Below are 17190 nucleotides of genomic sequence, written 5' to 3' on the forward strand. Positions count from 1 at the left end.
GAAAACACCTTTCCTATTCTTTTTTTTCACAATGTTATAATGTAGCATTTAAAATATCAATCATGGTAATTTATTAAACACCTATAACTTTTTTCATCACTAAAATGCAAGCACAAATCATTAAATATTTTACATACCATCTTTTTCAAGTGCAACAATATCATATATTGCTCCTTGGGTTTTATCATCATCATCGTACTCAGTATATCCCACAAATAGCAAAGCTATGGTAGGGTCTGAGAAGGATAAGATATAGACAGCCTTATCTTTACGAGAGGCTGCTTCCGGTGAGATCCCCGGCTCGATAGTAGTTTTGCATCAAGCCTTGAACTAAGGCACATAACACTCAACCATCGGGACACCGAGCGATTGGTGCATGTACCATTGTCTTTCGACTATCAACGCCACTACATGATGCCTGATTAACCCGCCACTTTTAACGTTATATGCGCGGATCGCAAGCTGGGCGCCGACCTTGGGCAATCACATCACTCACTATTCAACACATACCATCCCACCATATTTTCATTTCCCTCAAAACCCTCACTATAAAATCAAACCATAATTTCAATTTCAATATCCGCCATGGAAGCTCTTTCAAGCTCTGCAATTCTCACTCCTTGTCAACAATCACATCACTCTAAGATACGTACGGCTTCTCTCCGAACTAACTTATCACTTCCGAAAACCACGCATCTCGCCGCCGTTGCTCGTCAAGCTTCAGGTGACGCTGACGACGATCAACATCAACGACAGCAGCTTCATAATATCTTCGATTTTAATCCTCAAGAAGCTGAGGCTTCGTATTCGGTACTGTTTAAGCTTTTATTACTATTATTATTATTATTATTATTATTATTATTATTATTATTATTATTATTATTATTATCTGTTTGTTAAGTGTGAGAATTTGGTGCCTGTTTTGCTGTTTATAAGCTCCGATGGCAGCTGACACGTGTTATTTGTGGTCAATGACTATTATTATTATTATTATTATTATTATTATCATTATTATTATTATTATTATTATTATTATTATCTGATTCTGTTAGTTAAGTGTGACGCACGTGTAATTTGTGGTTACTGATTATGTATTGAAGAAACACTAAGTAACCCCGGGCAGATTATAGGTAATCTGGGGGCCAGGTAATGTTTCCCACGAAGGTTAGGTCCAGCAGAGTAAGTTGTACTTCAGGGAACCTGCAAAACAGACACCGTAAGCTCGTCACTGAGAAGGGGGGGTTCCTCCTTGTGACCACCCTCCGGCGTGAGAATCAGTCTATATTGCTCTTTGAATATAAAAGTATATGAATACTATAAGAGCAGTTATCAAGTAAGTTATACGAGATTGTAGATGATCTTACCATTCCAAGATATTGGAGTATTTATAGCCGAAGGTAGGTTTTCTAGAAGGTACAGCCGGCTGAATAGTATTCCTGTTCAACCAACAGTGGATTACGCACAGGCCATACTGGTTGGTGGGTAGGTTACAGCCAACAGTAATAAAGTCGGCTGCACTATTCCACCAACTGTAGACCATGCACGTCCCACTGACTGTGGATTGTACGCAGGCCATGCTGGTTGGTGAATAGGTTACGGCCAACAGTAATACTATTCCACCAACTGTAGGCTGCGCCTGCTCCACAGTGAGGGTTGGTGAGTAGGCAGCGGCTAATAGTGACAAACAGTACTAGAGGGTGCTCCTCCTCGCACTGTTGTCGGTGAGCTGTCACCCTGTGATTGGCTCATGGGCTGTTCTGGTCAGATCGTCTGTCCTATCCATACCTTGGTAGGTATGGTACAAAAGATCTTTCAGAATCAGACTGGCTCATTTGGGCGGGATTGTTCCCGCCTTGCTCATGCCTTCATGTGACTGCTGAAGTAGCTAGTCTTGTACGTGTAGCCCTGCTGTCTGCGGGTAGCCTTCCCTGATGGCTTGTATCCGCAACTGCGGGAACAGGCGGGGTACTTCACCATTGGGAGGCTTTCCCTGCGTGTACAGCTTGCGTACTGCGCGTAAGATTCTATGAGCATGGTGGGTCCTGCGGGAGCAGATGGCCTTTGCGCAGACAACCCTGTTCAAGGTGAGTCTTGCGGGACCAACTGGTCTCTGCTGGGACCTACCTCTTCAAGTCCCCCCAGTCCAATGTTCTTCTCATGCGTGTTTAATAAAGTGAGGTGAACTTTTGGACTTAAGCAAAGGGTTTTGAAAAGGGTTTTGTAAGGTTTTCCATGGGAAGTCCTTGTCACTTGCAGAAATGCCCGAGTTTCCTGCTTGGTCTTTGGGTATGATGCGGGTAGGTCTGTAACCTCCTCGCAAGTCAGGAGCATTGAGTCCCGGTTGTATGTATTTTCCATGAGGTTTTGGTAGTTTCGAACATAGTGATCAATTATGTTAAGACCACCAATTCCATCTTGGAGCTTCAAACAACGTAGTTCTCGACGCTCCCGCTATGCGGGGATGTTATTTCCGTCTCCGCAAGCATTGCCCAGAAGATCCTTCTTGGTTTCAATTCCCAGCGGAGCGCTAGGTATGTGAAGGGTTTTGCCTTAACACTGTACCTGCGCTCGTCTTACGGTTACTTTACTTCCAAGGTATTCCTGGCGTCAATTCCCTGCGGGTGCTAGGTATGTGAAGGATTTTGCCTTTACACTGTACCCGCACCCGTCTTATAGTTACTTGGTTGCCGAGGAATACTTGGCTTCAATTCCCTGCGGGTGCTAGGTATGTGAAGGGTTTCGCCTTAACACTGTACCCGCATCCGTCTTATGGTTACTTGTTTGCCAAGGTTTTCTTGGCTTCAATTCCCTGCGGGTGCTAGGTGTGTGAAGGGTTTCGCCTTAACACTGTACCCGCATCCGTCTTATGGTTACTTGTTTGCCAAGGTTTTCTTGGCTTCAATTCCCTGCGGGTGCTAGGTGTGTGAAGGGTTTCGCCTTAACACTGTACCCGCATCCGTCTTACGGTTACTTGTTTGCCAAGGTAAGGGGGGATTTTCCCGCTTACTTCTTAATATTTTCGAATTTTGAATTTTGAAATTCGAAGAGTTGGTGAAAAGATAAGAACAGTCCAAACCTCTGAAACGTCGCGCGACAGTTTCTTCTGACTGTGTCAGGACGTGCAGGAAGTTATGGTGACGTGACAGAACATGGTCATTCCAGTCGCTTTTTCAGGCGCGTGGGCGTGATTTTTCTGGCGCGTGGCCGCGAAATTACTGGCACACGTCCTTTCAACAGCTGTTGCCAGCCTGCTTTTTGCCACGTGTCATAGTTTCATTGCACCTTTGATTTCTCTCTCCTCCGCATTAAATTCACCGCATTAATTGCGATTACTATATAAAGGGGAAGAGAGTTATCTGTAATTCACACTTTCACCTTTCTTCTTCTTCTCAAGTAATTTCCGGCAAATTTTTCTGTTCAGTAAAGCCTTACTCTGAAATCTTTTTCTTTTTTCCACCATGTCTTCTCATGATACTGATGATCAGAAGACTGCTGGCGAATGCCAGTGTTCTCTTCCTGTCGATCTGTACCAGTATATCGTCAGGAAGTTCATGCTCGAGTCTCTCGAGCCTGAGTTTCCTGAACCCCACCATACTGTGTACGATGCCCCTAGTGGCAAGATCGGGGTTTATGCTGCATTCTTTGTCTACGGAAACCTTAGGTTTCCGTTGACAAAGTTTGTGTACCGTGTCCTGGAGAGGCACGGTGTGCACCTGACAGAGGTGCACCCCATGGCCATTGCCAAGGTCCGGCACTTTGAGTGGGTGTGCCGGATACTGGGCCTTGAGCCCTTTGTTGACCGTCTGATGACCTTCTACACTTGGAGGTGCATCCAGGGGTGGTACACTCTTACAACCCGTATAAAGGGTTTAAAGATTTGTACCACCGAGCGGAGTCTTCGCTCATGGAGAAGAGAGTTCTTCTTCATATCCGCTCGCGCCGTCCCCATCGCCATGAAGTTTAAGAATGGCCAGGCGCTTCCGAACCTTCCCGCCCTTAACTACGAGGAGGCGGAATGGTTTTCGAAGATATCCCGGGTCCAGTCCCCGGTTTTCCGTTTTCCGGAGTCGGCGATGGTGATGCTGGGGATGAGCCGGGTGTGGAAGGCGGCGAATGCGGATAAGGTTCCGATCGTCCTTGAATATGGTTCGAACTCTACCCCTTATGGTATGTCTTGTTTCTTTTTTGCTGACTACGATTTTTTCTAACTTTCTTGTTGATTTCAGAGGGTAACGATCTTCAGTCGCTCCTGAATCCGCGGGAGGAAGATGGTCCTGCGCGGATGGGTACTCGTGCTCTGGACGAGAACGAGTTGCCCATCCTCGAGCAGACTGCGGGTCGGTTCGTGGAGGTTTACCCGCCAGGCCAAGAGATCCTGAGCCACCGTCGGCCAGGTAAGCCTATCTTCTACCCTGAACCTCTCAAAGCTGTGCCTGCTGCTGGAGTTCATGACATTTCTTCTTCTGAGGAATCCGCAGAAGGTCCTCCACTGGTGCGGAAGAGAAAGGCTGCCGTCGCGAAGGGCAAGGAGAAGGTGGCCTCTACGGCCGACCCGGTAGTCCTATCTGACTCGGAGTCAGATAATGCAGAGGTGGCGGGGAAGCCCGGTGGTGAAGAGACCACCGCTCCGGAGGCTGCAGGTGTCACCTCCGAGGAGGCAGCGGCAACGACGGTTACCGGTGTCAAGAGGCCGGCTCCATCGGGTTCGCCTCCGCTCGTCCGTGCGTTCAAGCTCAAGAAACCCCGTAAGTACCCCCATAATTCTTGTCTAGATTTGTTGTTTAAAATAAATTTTTCTAACACTTTTGCTTGTGTAGGTGTGGATGTTGACGCATTCCAGGGTGGAGTTGGAGCAAGTATTCCCCCGCCAATGACGGTAGGCTCGGTCAGCCTTCCCGAGGCATCGACCCAGGCGTCTACGCCTGCTTCCGCTGGTTCCAGCCTTCCTGAGGCTGTTCCAGCTGAGAAGGTGTCTCCGCCGGCCGTGAGTGCAATTTTTACAGCATCTTTCACGGAGCCGGCGGTTACTGTTGCTGAGGAGGTGGCGCCAACCATGGCTACCACAGCGGCTGCCACTATACCTGCGCCACCGGCACCGACGGCCGGACCTTCAGGTATGCGCCAGGCTTCCCGCCGATCTATGCCACCTTCCCGTCTGCCTGACCTGTTGGATGGATTTCCTTTAGGTTCAGGTGATGGGTTTGGCGGCTATCGGCCTGTTATTGACCCTACAGGTACGTAGGGTTCTTTTTCCTTTACATATTTTTATCATCTTTTCCTAACTGCCTTTGTTTCTTTTGCAGTGTCGGATTCCAATGAAGTGTATGTTCCAAGATGGAACATACGCCGAGGAACAACCCTTCGCACCCCTGTGGAGTGCGTGGACTGGGCTCGCCACGCTGCTCCTCATGGTGCGTTGGGGGAAGCCATGGCTAGCTACCAAGAGGGTAGGCTAACCAATGAGCTTCGGGTTCTCCAGGCCCGAACGCAGCCCCGCGTCGAGCTGCTTTGTCGTGAAAACGACAAGTTAAAAGCAGCTCGCGCCAAAGATATATCTGAAGCGCGGGCTCTTCGGGAGGAGAACCGGCAGTTGGCCGCTGCCGCAGCCGAGAAGGAGAAGGCATTCAAGGCCCTTGAGGTTGAAGTCCAGGCGCGACTCGAGGCCCGCTCCAAGGCTGCCCAAGCTGTGAATGAACAGCTTCGGCTGGCCAAGGAGACTGCGCGAAACTCAACTGAGAGGGCTGCCAAGGCTGAAGCTGTTGCTGAGCCACTTCGCGAAGAGAATGAGCAGCTTAAATGCAAATTAAAGGCTCTTCAGCATGCTCATGACGCCTTGGCAATGGAAGATGCCAAAAAGCTGCAGGAGATCCTTGACCAGAGGGGGGTGCTTGACCGTACTGAAAGGAAACTCAAAAGCGTCGAAGAAGCTGCCGCCAAGGAAGTTCAACTTGCCAACCTTGATAAAAGCGGAGCCGAACGTGCTTGTAAAGAAAGTCAAGCTACCCTCCAATGGTTGCTTCGAGAAGCGTTGCCTCAGGTATCCTCTTTTTCTTTACGCTTTCTGCTCGTAATTAGAAGATGTTCTAAGTATTCTTTTGTAGGTTGTGCGTCAGGTCCTCTCAGAGACCTCTTACGACGATGCAATGAGCGCAGCCCTCAACGCTTCTCATGAGGATGGGCAGAAGACTGGCTTCCTGCTTGGTCTAGGGTTTGCTGAGAGAGGCTTTCCGCCCTCCAACTTCCCTTTATTCAATGTTAATACTGAAGCTGCTTATGACCAAGCTGTGAATCAGTACGCTGCCTTCCCGCATCCAGTGGTGGAGAAGGTGAATGAAGTCGCTGCTGCTGATGATGGGCTAAACATCCTTAAGGCTTTCCTTGGGCAGCCGCGCTCTGATGGTGCTGGCCCAAGCGGAGGTGGCCCTGAAGCCTGATCCTGAAGATCCCTTCCCGCTGCTAGGATAGACTTAGCTTTGTATAGATTTCTTTTAGGCGGGTAGTTACCCAGCCATTCTTGTAATTGATTGTGAAATATTAATCTCTTTGCGTATAAGATTGTTATTTCCTTCCTTGGGTTCCTTGCTTTATAAACTTATGACTTGCATACTTAGTTTGATTTAGCAATTTTCCAAGTGTTTAGAATAAGAACCTCTGAACGTGGTTGATGATGGGTTAAAGTTTCGCCTCCTCCCTCGTGATTGTGCGGGTAAAACCGTCACTTGCACTTGGTAGGATGGCTAATCTTTACCCTCTATCTGACCTGCGTGTAGGTTTCCTTTTCGAAATTTCTAAGGCATTAAGTTAAACCTTTGAACGTGGTTGATAATGGACTAAAGTTTTCGCTTCCTCTTTCGTGATTGTGCGGGTGTAACCGTCACTTGCACTTAGTAGGATGGCTTTAACTTCAGACCTATATCTGACCTGCGTGTAGGTTTTTCTTCTTTTTTAAGTGTTCATAAGTTAACCTTTTAACGTGGTAGATGGTAAGTTAAGTTTGGCTTCCTTGTTCGTGATTGTGCGGGTAAGACCGTCACTTGCACTTACAAGGATGTCTAAACTTTACCTTCATCTGACCTGCGTGTAGGTTTTCCTTAGAACTTTTTAACATTTTGGCGTTGTGTTTATGCGGGTATTGCCGCCTTCCACACGCAACTACTTCTTCCCGTAAGGGAAGTTCATAGGTTACAAGCTATCAATACATCATGAAAGGAGAATCATTTCCATTAGAAGTGGCTCTAGGCCTTTTCTTTACAAGTTGGAATTGATCTACATATAACATTTGCGTAATTGAGCTCCATTCCATGTTCTAGGGATGGGAGTGCCATCGAGCCTTTCGAGCCGGTACGCGCCCTTTCCCAGAACTTCTTTGATGATGTATGGCCCTTCCCAAATCGGGGCCAACTTTCCTGGGCGTTGTTGGTTCGAAGCCTCGTTGTTACGCAGTATGTAGTCTCCTTCCTTGAAGTTGCAGAGTTTTACCCGCGTGTTGTAGTACTTTTGCATTTGTCGTTTGTAGTTTTCTTCACGCACGGCGGCTAAGTCTCTGCGCTCTTCGGTTAGCATAAGGTCTAACCGTCTTTCCGCATCATTGTCTTCTGGTTGGATTAAGACCCTTGGTGAGGGTAAACCGATTTCGACTGGGATCATGGCTTCAGTGCCATAAGTGAGACTGAACGGGGTTTCTCCCGTACTGGTCTTCTTCAGCGTTCTGTTTGCCCAAAGGACGTGCGGAAGCTCGTCCACCCAGCCGGATCTGTGTTCCAAGAGTCTTTTCTTGATGCCTTCGACGATGCTCTTGTTTGCTCTTTCTACCTCACCGTTACCTTGCGGGTGTGCCACTGAGGTAAAGGTGTGGGTGATTTGAAGTTCTTTCAGCCACTGCTGTAGCTTCTTGTCAGCAAAGTTGGTGCCATTGTCGCTTACCAAATTCTGTGGAAGTCCAAAACGACAAATAATAAATTCCCAAATAAATTTTTTGATATGCTTTGCGGTTGTTTGGGCTAAAGGTTTCGCTTCTATCCATTTGGTGAAGTAGTCAATGGCCACTACTAGGAACTGAACATTCCCAGCTGCTGTTGGAAATGGGCCTGTCACGTCAATGGCCCACTTCTGAAATGGCCATGAGGAAGTGACAGGAACAAGTTCATTTTTCGGGCGATGCGTGTTGGGTGCGTAAAGCTGACAAGATCTGCATTTTCTGATGTATGCCAACGCGTCCATATGCATACCCGGCCAGAAGTATCCCGCGTTGTTTAGCTTGGCTACCACAGCGCGGGGGCCTGCGTGTACTCCCCAGATGCCTTCGTGAACCTCCCTTAGGAGGTAGTCAGCATCTTGGTTGTCCACGCATCTTAACAATGGGCCAAGAAAGTTACGTCTGTAAAGGGTGTCATTGACCAGCTGATAATTCAGTGCTTTACAGCGTAGTTTTCTTGCCTGTGACTTCGACTCTGGTAACGTTCCTGCTTCAAGGTATTTTATTATTGGGGTCATCCATGTTTCTGTACCGGTTTGGATGACACAAATTTCCTTGTGCGGGACTGATGGTGTTTCGAGGAGTTCCACGCGGATGTCCTTACCCAAGTGGGTGAAGGCCAGTGATGCAAGCTTGCTTAACGCATCCGCAGATTTGTTTTCGCTGCGCTTGACATGTATCACTTTACAATCGTTAAAATCGCGCATGATGGCTTTGGCCTGGGCAAGGTACAGGGCCATTGTGTCGTTTACAGCCGTGTACGTCCCGTTTATTTGGTTTGCCACTAGCATGGAATCTACATGGGCTTCCAAATTTTTTACACCCATTTTACGCGCAATCCTCAATCCGGCCAGGAATGCTTCATATTCAGCTTCGTTATTCGTACTTGGGAAATCCAGCCGAATAGCATAAGTATATTCCTGGCCTGCTGGGTTTGTTAATTTTAACCCTGCGCCTGAACCCTCGTTACTAGCTGCTCCATCAGTATAGAGTCGCCAGACCTCATCGATTTCGTGTGCTGGGGAGGGTTGAACCTCCTCCTGGCACTCTTTCTCCCGCGCAGCGGGGACTTCGGCAATAAAATCAGCCAGGACCTGGCCTTTAATGGCTGGTCTCGGCTTGTATTGAATCGCATATTCTCCCAATTCAATTGCCCATTTGGCTAGGCGTCCCGATAACTCGGGTTTGCCTAGAACATTTGAGAGTTTGAAGTTGGTGAGAATAGTGATTGGGTGACCCTGGAAATATCGTCTCAACCTGCGTGAAGCGTGTATAAGTGCCAAGACCAGTTTTTCCAGGGTAGAGTACCGGGTTTCCGCGTCTGCCAGCACGCGGCTAACATAATAGATTGGCATCTGGATGCCTTTTCGTTCTACAAGCAGGACTGCCCCGGTTGCTCTATCTGTTGCGGAGAGGTATAGGATTAACTCCTCTCCCGCTTGTGGTGCTGTGAGTGTTGGGAGTTCGATCAGGCGTGATCGAATCTCCTGGAAAGCTGCTTCCGCTTCTGGTGTCCAGCGGAAGTGCGTTTTCTTTAAACAATTTCTTAGTGTTGACACAAAAGGGAACGACCTATCCGCATGGTTTGCCAAAAAGCGGTTAAGCGCGACTAGTCGTCCATTAAGTGTTTGAGCCTGTTTTATGGTGGTAGGTGATTCCATTTTGACAATGGCTTCGACCTTTTCAGGGTTCGCTCTGAAGCCATCTTTAGTAATAATGACCCCTAAGAACTTCCCTTCTTCCACCCCAAATGAACACTTGCTCGGGTTGAGCTTCATGTTTATCTTTCTGAGCGTGTTGAAAGTTTCCTCAATGTCTTTCAACATCGTCTCTGGCTCGGGGCTTTTGATGACCAAATCATCCATATAGACTTCCAAGTTTCTCCCAATTTGGGCGTGAAACTCTTTGTCCATTAGTCGTTGGTACGTGGACCCCGCGTTCTTAAGTCCGAACGGCATCATTTTATAACAAAATGTGCCATCGGGCGTCCGAAAGGCGGTTTTGTCCTGGTCATCCACAGCCATGTGGATTTGATGGTACCCCTTATACGCATCCAAGAAGCATTTAAGGCGAAATGGTGCCACCGAATCCACCTTGAGATCAATTTCTGGCAACGGATAACAATCTTTGGGGCATGCTTTATTCAAATCTTTGAAATCTATGCACATGCGCCATTGTTTGTTATTCTTCGGTACCATTACGGGATTTGCAACCCATGTTTGATATTTGCTAACGCGCACGATGCCCGCATCAAGGAGTTCCTTGACTTGGGTTCTGCACGCGTTGGTTTGCTCGGGCCCCATTACTCTGCGCTTTTGTACGATCGGCGTTACGGCCGGATCGCATTTGAGCTTATGCTCTGCCTTTCCCCGGGGTACACCAGTCATGTCGGCTGGTGTCCACGCGAAGATGTCTGCGTTTCGCTGCAGTAAGCGCTTGAGTAAGGTGCGTGTTGGATCAACAATTGTCGGGCCAATGGTAACGGCCTGATCGGGATATTTCCCATTGAATGCCCACTGTTCAGGCTCAGTGATGGTTTGTTTGGCCATCTTCGGTTTGGGTTTAGAGGAGACAGATGCGATGCATACCTGGGGAATGCCCGTGATCATCGCTACGCCTTCAGTTGTTGGCCATCCCATCATGCCGTGGACTGAGGATACCACAGCGTTGAATCTTGCCATCCCGTCTCTCCCGAATAGGATGTCATACGTATGATGTGGTTTTTTCATCACAACAAAATCCACATCCTCCGTGCGTGAATAATTCCCATCAGTGAGAGTGACGGGGAAAGATAGGATGCCCAAGGGAGTGTTCATGCTGCCGTCAAACCCTTCCATTGAAGCGTAGACCGTCTCCAGGCGTTCCTTGTCTTCATCATCGAGCTTGTCGAAGAACTGCCTGTACATCACTGTCGACGATGCGCCATTGTCAACGAGGGTGCGGGAGGTGATGTAGTGCCCCAGCTGGCTTTTAATGACAATGGGGCCTTCTTTGTTTGGGCCTCCCGGCACTCGCGGGAAGCGCACTTCTGCTTCCTTCCATGCGCATGGTTCGGTCATTGGTCTCTTTCTTCCTCTGACCTTACCATGGACCATGTTGATGCTAATGTCGACGGGCTTCCGTCCGTTACCCCTGTACCTGTTGTCGTTCCTTCCTCCCTTCTTGATAGATGCCACGAGGTGTGCGAGCCTCCCATCCTTGACGAATGTCTCGACGATGTCCCTCAAGGATGTGCACTCCTCAGTGCTATGGCCCTTTGTCCCATGGAAGTCACAAGACTTGCTTTGATCCGCATTGGGTTTCTGTCGGATCACTGGAGCTTTTGGCCATGGCAGTTTTTCCGTGGCAAATATCTCCGTGACGCTCTTGGTGAGTGGCGTCCAGCGGTTTTTCCGGTTCAAAGGGTGCGTTTTGTCCCTTCCGCCAACCAGAGGGCGAGAGCTTGAGGGGGCGTCAAAGTTTATCCTTGACTGCCAAATACCTTGCCGCCTCTTTTTGTTTAGCCGGGCGGTTCTTACATTATTCTCCCTTGTCCTCTGCGTGTAGAGGTTTGTATTGTGGGGGAGATCTCTTCCCAGCTGTTTCTCTGTTTCGGCAAAGCGCTTGGCTGCCGTCATTATGGCATCCCACGTGGATGGCATACCGTCTTTACCCGTCAGAGTGCGGATGAGTTCTGGGTATTCAGCGCCCTGAATGAAAGCGGCGCGAACGAGGTCTTCACTGATGTTGCCCAGACTCACCTTCTTGGAGTTGAAGCGGGTGATGAAGTCCAGTAAGGATTCATCCTCTTCTCTGACACAGTTGAGGATCGTCCACTGCTCCTCAGTGTGTTTCCTCTGTTGACTAAACTGTTGACTGAACTTGTTCTGGAAGTCTGCCCAGTCATAAATGTGGTGGACCGGTAAACGGTCGAACCATGCTCTGGCTGCTCCTACCAGAGTCATCTGGAACATGTAGCACCACGTGGGTTCCGTCCAGTTACTGACGGTTGCCCCCGCAATGAACCTGTTCAGATGGTCATCTGGGTCGGATAGACCATCGTATGTGCCAATATTGGACATTTGTTTGGCACTCCTCGGGGCGATTGCTTCTGCAATGTCCCTTGCAAATTTTGACCTTCCTGCGTTTGTAGCAGTAGGTCTAAAGGCCTTGGAGAAGTCACGCTCGCTTTTTTCTGTGACTGGTTGGAATGCTTCCCCAAAATTCCTTTTTGGCTGGGGATCCGTTTCCTTACGCTTCCCTTTCGTCCTATGGCGAGGGTTCGCGTCGGTGTCGGAGTCTTCCCCCTCGCCGTCTGAGTACTCGTACTCACTACTCATGTTGAGGTGCTGGCGAGTACTACCGAATTCCTCAGCTTGTTGGACTGAACGCAAGCGTTCGTCCAACTCAGCCTGAAATTCTCTTTGACGTGCCTCGGCCCATGCCTTCACTTGATCAAGTGTTTGGCGAGGGGCTCGAGGTCGTTTTTCCAGCTGGGCATCAGTGAATCCCAGTGGAATATTTACTCCACTTGCCCCTACATGAGTGACTGGGGTAGTGTTCGTAAAATGTATTTCACTTGCCCCAGCTTGGGTGGCTGGGGTAGTGTTTGTAAACATTGTGTTGCCGGTGTTTACCCCAGTGGCTGGGGTTGTGGTTACCGGAATTTCTCTAGTCATCTTGGGAGTTTTGAAAAACTGGAGAAGGATGTAGTTCTAGCTTTATGCACGGATGGCGCCAATGAAGAAACACTAAGTAACCCCGGGCAGATTATAGGTAATCTGGGGGCCAGGTAATGTTTCCCACGAAGGTTAGGTCCAGCAGAGTAAGTTGTACTTCAGGGAACCTGCAAAACAGACACCGTAAGCTCGTCACTGAGAAGGGGGGGTTCCTCCTTGTGACCACCCTCCGGCGTGAGAATCAGTCTATATTGCTCTTTGAATATAAAAGTATATGAATACTATAAGAGCAGTTATCAAGTAAGTTATACGAGATTGTAGATGATCTTACCATTCCAAGATATTGGAGTATTTATAGCCGAAGGTAGGTTTTCTAGAAGGTACAGCCGGCTGAATAGTATTCCTGTTCAACCAACAGTGGATTACGCACAGGCCATACTGGTTGGTGGGTAGGTTACAGCCAACAGTAATAAAGTCGGCTGCACTATTCCACCAACTGTAGACCATGCACGTCCCACTGACTGTGGATTGTACGCAGGCCATGCTGGTTGGTGAATAGGTTACGGCCAACAGTAATACTATTCCACCAACTGTAGGCTGCGCCTGCTCCACAGTGAGGGTTGGTGAGTAGGCAGCGGCTAATAGTGACAAACAGTACTAGAGGGTGCTCCTCCTCGCACTGTTGTCGGTGAGCTGTCACCCTGTGATTGGCTCATGGGCTGTTCTGGTCAGATCGTCTGTCCTATCCATACCTTGGTAGGTATGGTACAAAAGATCTTTCAGAATCAGACTGGCTCATTTGGGCGGGATTGTTCCCGCCTTGCTCATGCCTTCATGTGACTGCTGAAGTAGCTAGTCTTGTACGTGTAGCCCTGCTGTCTGCGGGTAGCCTTCCCTGATGGCTTGTATCCGCAACTGCGGGAACAGGCGGGGTACTTCACCATTGGGAGGCTTTCCCTGCGTGTACAGCTTGCGTACTGCGCGTAAGATTCTATGAGCATGGTGGGTCCTGCGGGAGCAGATGGCCTTTGCGCAGACAACCCTGTTCAAGGTGAGTCTTGCGGGACCAACTGGTCTCTGCTGGGACCTACCTCTTCATTATTATTATTATTATTATTATCATTATTATTATTATTATTATTATTATTATTATTATCTGATTCTGTTAGTTAAGTGTGACGCACGTGTAATTTGTGGTTACTGATTATGTATCTAGTTGATAATTATAATTTTTTTGAACCGGATTAGTATGATAATTTAGTGATATGGAGATTATACTTCTGTTATTGAGCAAAAACGGACCGTAACCGAAAACCGAAATTAACCGTAACTTAACGTTATGAAGCTGTTGTCGTCGATCGTCGGCGTCAACTGATGATTATGCTTTTTTGAACTGGATTTGTATGATAGATTAGGAATATGTGATTGTATTGGCGATATGGCGATTATGCTTCTGTTCTTAAGTGGACCAGGCACTTTGGTGTCTGTTATAGCTTAGTTTTTTATTTTGTTTTTATTTATTACGGCGTAGTAATTTTGTATTCTAGTGAAATAATTTTGTTTACCAGTAAAAGCGCTTTTACGCTATTCAGTTATGCATCATTAGTTAAGTGGCACAAAAGGATGTTATGCAATGAATAGAGTTGAGAAAAGAAGCAAAATGGTTGCTAAAGGTTTGGTGATTCGTTTAATATGAACGCCGAGAATAAACTTTGAAAGGAAAATGTTAAGAGAAAATGACATCAATGCATTTATGAAGAAAATAACATGCGTATGGCATCAGATCCTAAACTCCTGAAAGTTGGGAGTTCAAATTATTCAAGCATGTTTGAATAGTGGGACCCACAAAAGGAATCACTTCTGATTGTGGAATCTTTGCTATTAGTTTTTGAAGGATGTCGAAGTTCCTTTAAGTTTGTTTATAAAGCTGTGCAAGAAGGTAACCAAGTCTCATGAAAATCAACAATTTAGTGATAGGAAATTAAGCATGAGCCGCCTCATCAAAAAGTATCACATAAGCAGGATATGAGGGGATCAAATAACCAAATTACCCATTTTAAAGCAGTATACTCACCAAAGCTGATCACCAACCTGGCAACTAGACACATTGCTACTATGTGATACACCCAATCACGTTAGTAGCTTAGTTAATTTATTGATTTTGATGATCATAATTACAAAGAATTAACTTAAACATGACTGTGTTTGATAAACTCTTCCATATTATGAAGGGTGATTCAGGTCAAGTTAATAGCAAAGCAGAGTTACATACAGACACGCATGAAGTGGGGCCCAGGGGCGGCACCAGGGCTGGTCTTTTCAGAACCCCAATATCAGGGGGAGTGCAAAGTGCAACCTCGGTTAATGACTTACCTAAACCAGCGCTGGCAGTCCGTAACCTGATGGAACAGGTCATACACAATTACACATATGCCCCTATGTCTTTTATCTGTTTTCTTGACTTATTCATATGTTTTGACTTTAAATTCTGATTTTAAGGCTAGGTCTGCTCACTTGTGTACTGTAATGTCACGAATGCACCAACAAAGTAAAGGATACCCTTTTGGCTCACTGGTAGATTTTGCACCCGATGCAATGGGACGTAAGTTTTTATTTCATTTATGACTACCACTAAAACTTGTACCAGATTTTTAAAATTCTGACATTGGTCTTTCATATACGACGTCCAGATCCGATATTTTCTTTTTCACAGTTGGGTATACACACACGGAACCTATTAGCTGATCCAAGGTGCACGTTAGTGGTGCAGGTTAGTATTTTTTTGCTGTACACAATAATATAGCTTTTAAGCTGCCTTTTTTAATGGTAGTTTATTTAGTAGATACCTGGATGGAGCGGTTTGTCAAATGCAAGGGCTACAATTTTTGGTGATGTTTTCCCTCTTTCTGAAGATGAGCATCAGGTGATTCATTTTCAAACATATAAACCTTGCTATTAATATTATATTAATACTATTGTAATTATCTAGGAGTGGGCACATAAGCAGTATATAGCAAAACACCAACACGCGCCTTCGCAGCAGTGGGGAAACTTTTACTACTTTAGGATGCAGAATATAAGGTTCTATATTCTGTAGATATTTATTCCAATGATTTTCTTATAGATTTATTTATGCCAAATATAATGTTATAATGTAATAATGTTGGTTTATTGGTTTGAAGCAGTGATATATATTTTATTGGAGGTTTTGGCACGGTTGCTTGGGTTAACGTCAAGGAATACGAGTCTCTTCAACCTGATGAGATTACCGTTAATGGCAGTGAAGAGAACCTGAAGGTAGGGTATTAAACTGTTGTTAGTTTTGCAGTTAAATATTTAAATCTCACATAATTTTTAATAAAAATTAGTAATGTCTTGCAGGAACTGAACATGATGTTTTCCAAGCCTCTAAAAGAGATATTTTCATTGGAGAGCAAGGTGGATGATGTTTCTTTAATATCAATTGATAGCAAGGGAGCCGATATTCGAGTCCGTGATGGTGCACAGGTATGCAAATTTATAATTTGAGTATAATCAAATGAACCAAAGTCATCTAATTAATTAACTTCGGTTTGATTATTTAGGGGTCAAATAATCAAGTCTGTTTTTATTTAATTTTGCAGTTTAACATACAGAGGTTGGTATTTGAAGAATGGGATGGGATTAAAACAGTAGAGGAAGCCAAAACAGCACTTTGGAACTTGGTAAATAGCGGAGGGGTCTATAGAGTTCACAAGTGATAGATTTAGTTAAAAGACTTAATGTAACAGCAGTAACTTTGGTTTTTTTTGTTACTGTTTTCTGATTTTGTTGGGATTTGGATTAATAATCAATGTAGATTGCTAATAATCCCTTTTAGTTGGCTGAAAGAGTTTTGCAGGGTTATATGCTTGCATTTTATCACATCATCCTGGTCATATTTGTTAGAAAGATAAAGTAAATGCGTCGGGTTGGAAACATAGATATGTAAGACTAAATGAGTGGGTCAAGTGTCGGGTTGTGTAATTTATATGGACAAATTGAATGTGTCGATGGGTTGTGTAACCGGTTAGTCATTATGAGGCATCGGCCAAGTATACAGACGTTCTAGTAAACATGATAAGCTAACCCAGTATCCTTCCAAATAATGGGAAGAGCAGCTGCTTCTCCTAACGGCATCGAGACACCAAATAACCAGATGGTCAGTTAATAATAAATTCAACATTTCACCTTTTATTGATACTTTTGCTTTTCGGCAAGTTCAATAATAACTCCTATTACATATGACAAACATGAGTTTCAAAAATAAACAAATTTATTGAAATGTTACACAGGATAAGCACAACTCCATATGCTAAATGGCACAAATTCTACATCATTGGTAATATTTTCCATGTTGACCCATGTTTTTAATATTTGTAACTAACGTTTGTTAGTATTTTTGCACTTCTACATAATATCTCTTAACTATACGTCGTAACGTGTGACTAGATATCAACTAGTTTAACATTACAATTCCTCTTAACGGTAGTTCAACATGCAATTGGTTTTGGTCTAACACCAGAATCTGGAGGCCCG

General features: G+C 45.9%; 1 protein-coding gene across 1 annotated transcript; it reads left to right on the top strand.

The window, feature by feature from the left end:
* Positions 1-562: 562 nt before the first annotated feature.
* Positions 563-16373, top strand: LOC143582005 (uncharacterized). The gene is made up of 9 exons (XM_077064667.1): positions 563-810; positions 14865-15044; positions 15133-15235; positions 15324-15403; positions 15476-15556; positions 15623-15714; positions 15819-15930; positions 16015-16140; positions 16257-16373. The coding sequence occupies exons 1-9, from the start codon at positions 586-588 to the stop codon at positions 16371-16373; spliced, it is 1116 nt and encodes a 371-aa protein (XP_076920782.1). The 5' UTR covers positions 563-585.
* Positions 16374-17190: the final 817 nt, after the last annotated feature.

The sequence above is a fragment of the Bidens hawaiensis genome, unplaced genomic scaffold (assembly GCF_021521415.1).
Source record: "Bidens hawaiensis isolate Kalapana, Puna unplaced genomic scaffold, B.hawaiensis_p1.1 tig00031396_1, whole genome shotgun sequence".
Classification (NCBI taxonomy): domain Eukaryota; kingdom Viridiplantae; phylum Streptophyta; class Magnoliopsida; order Asterales; family Asteraceae; genus Bidens; species Bidens hawaiensis.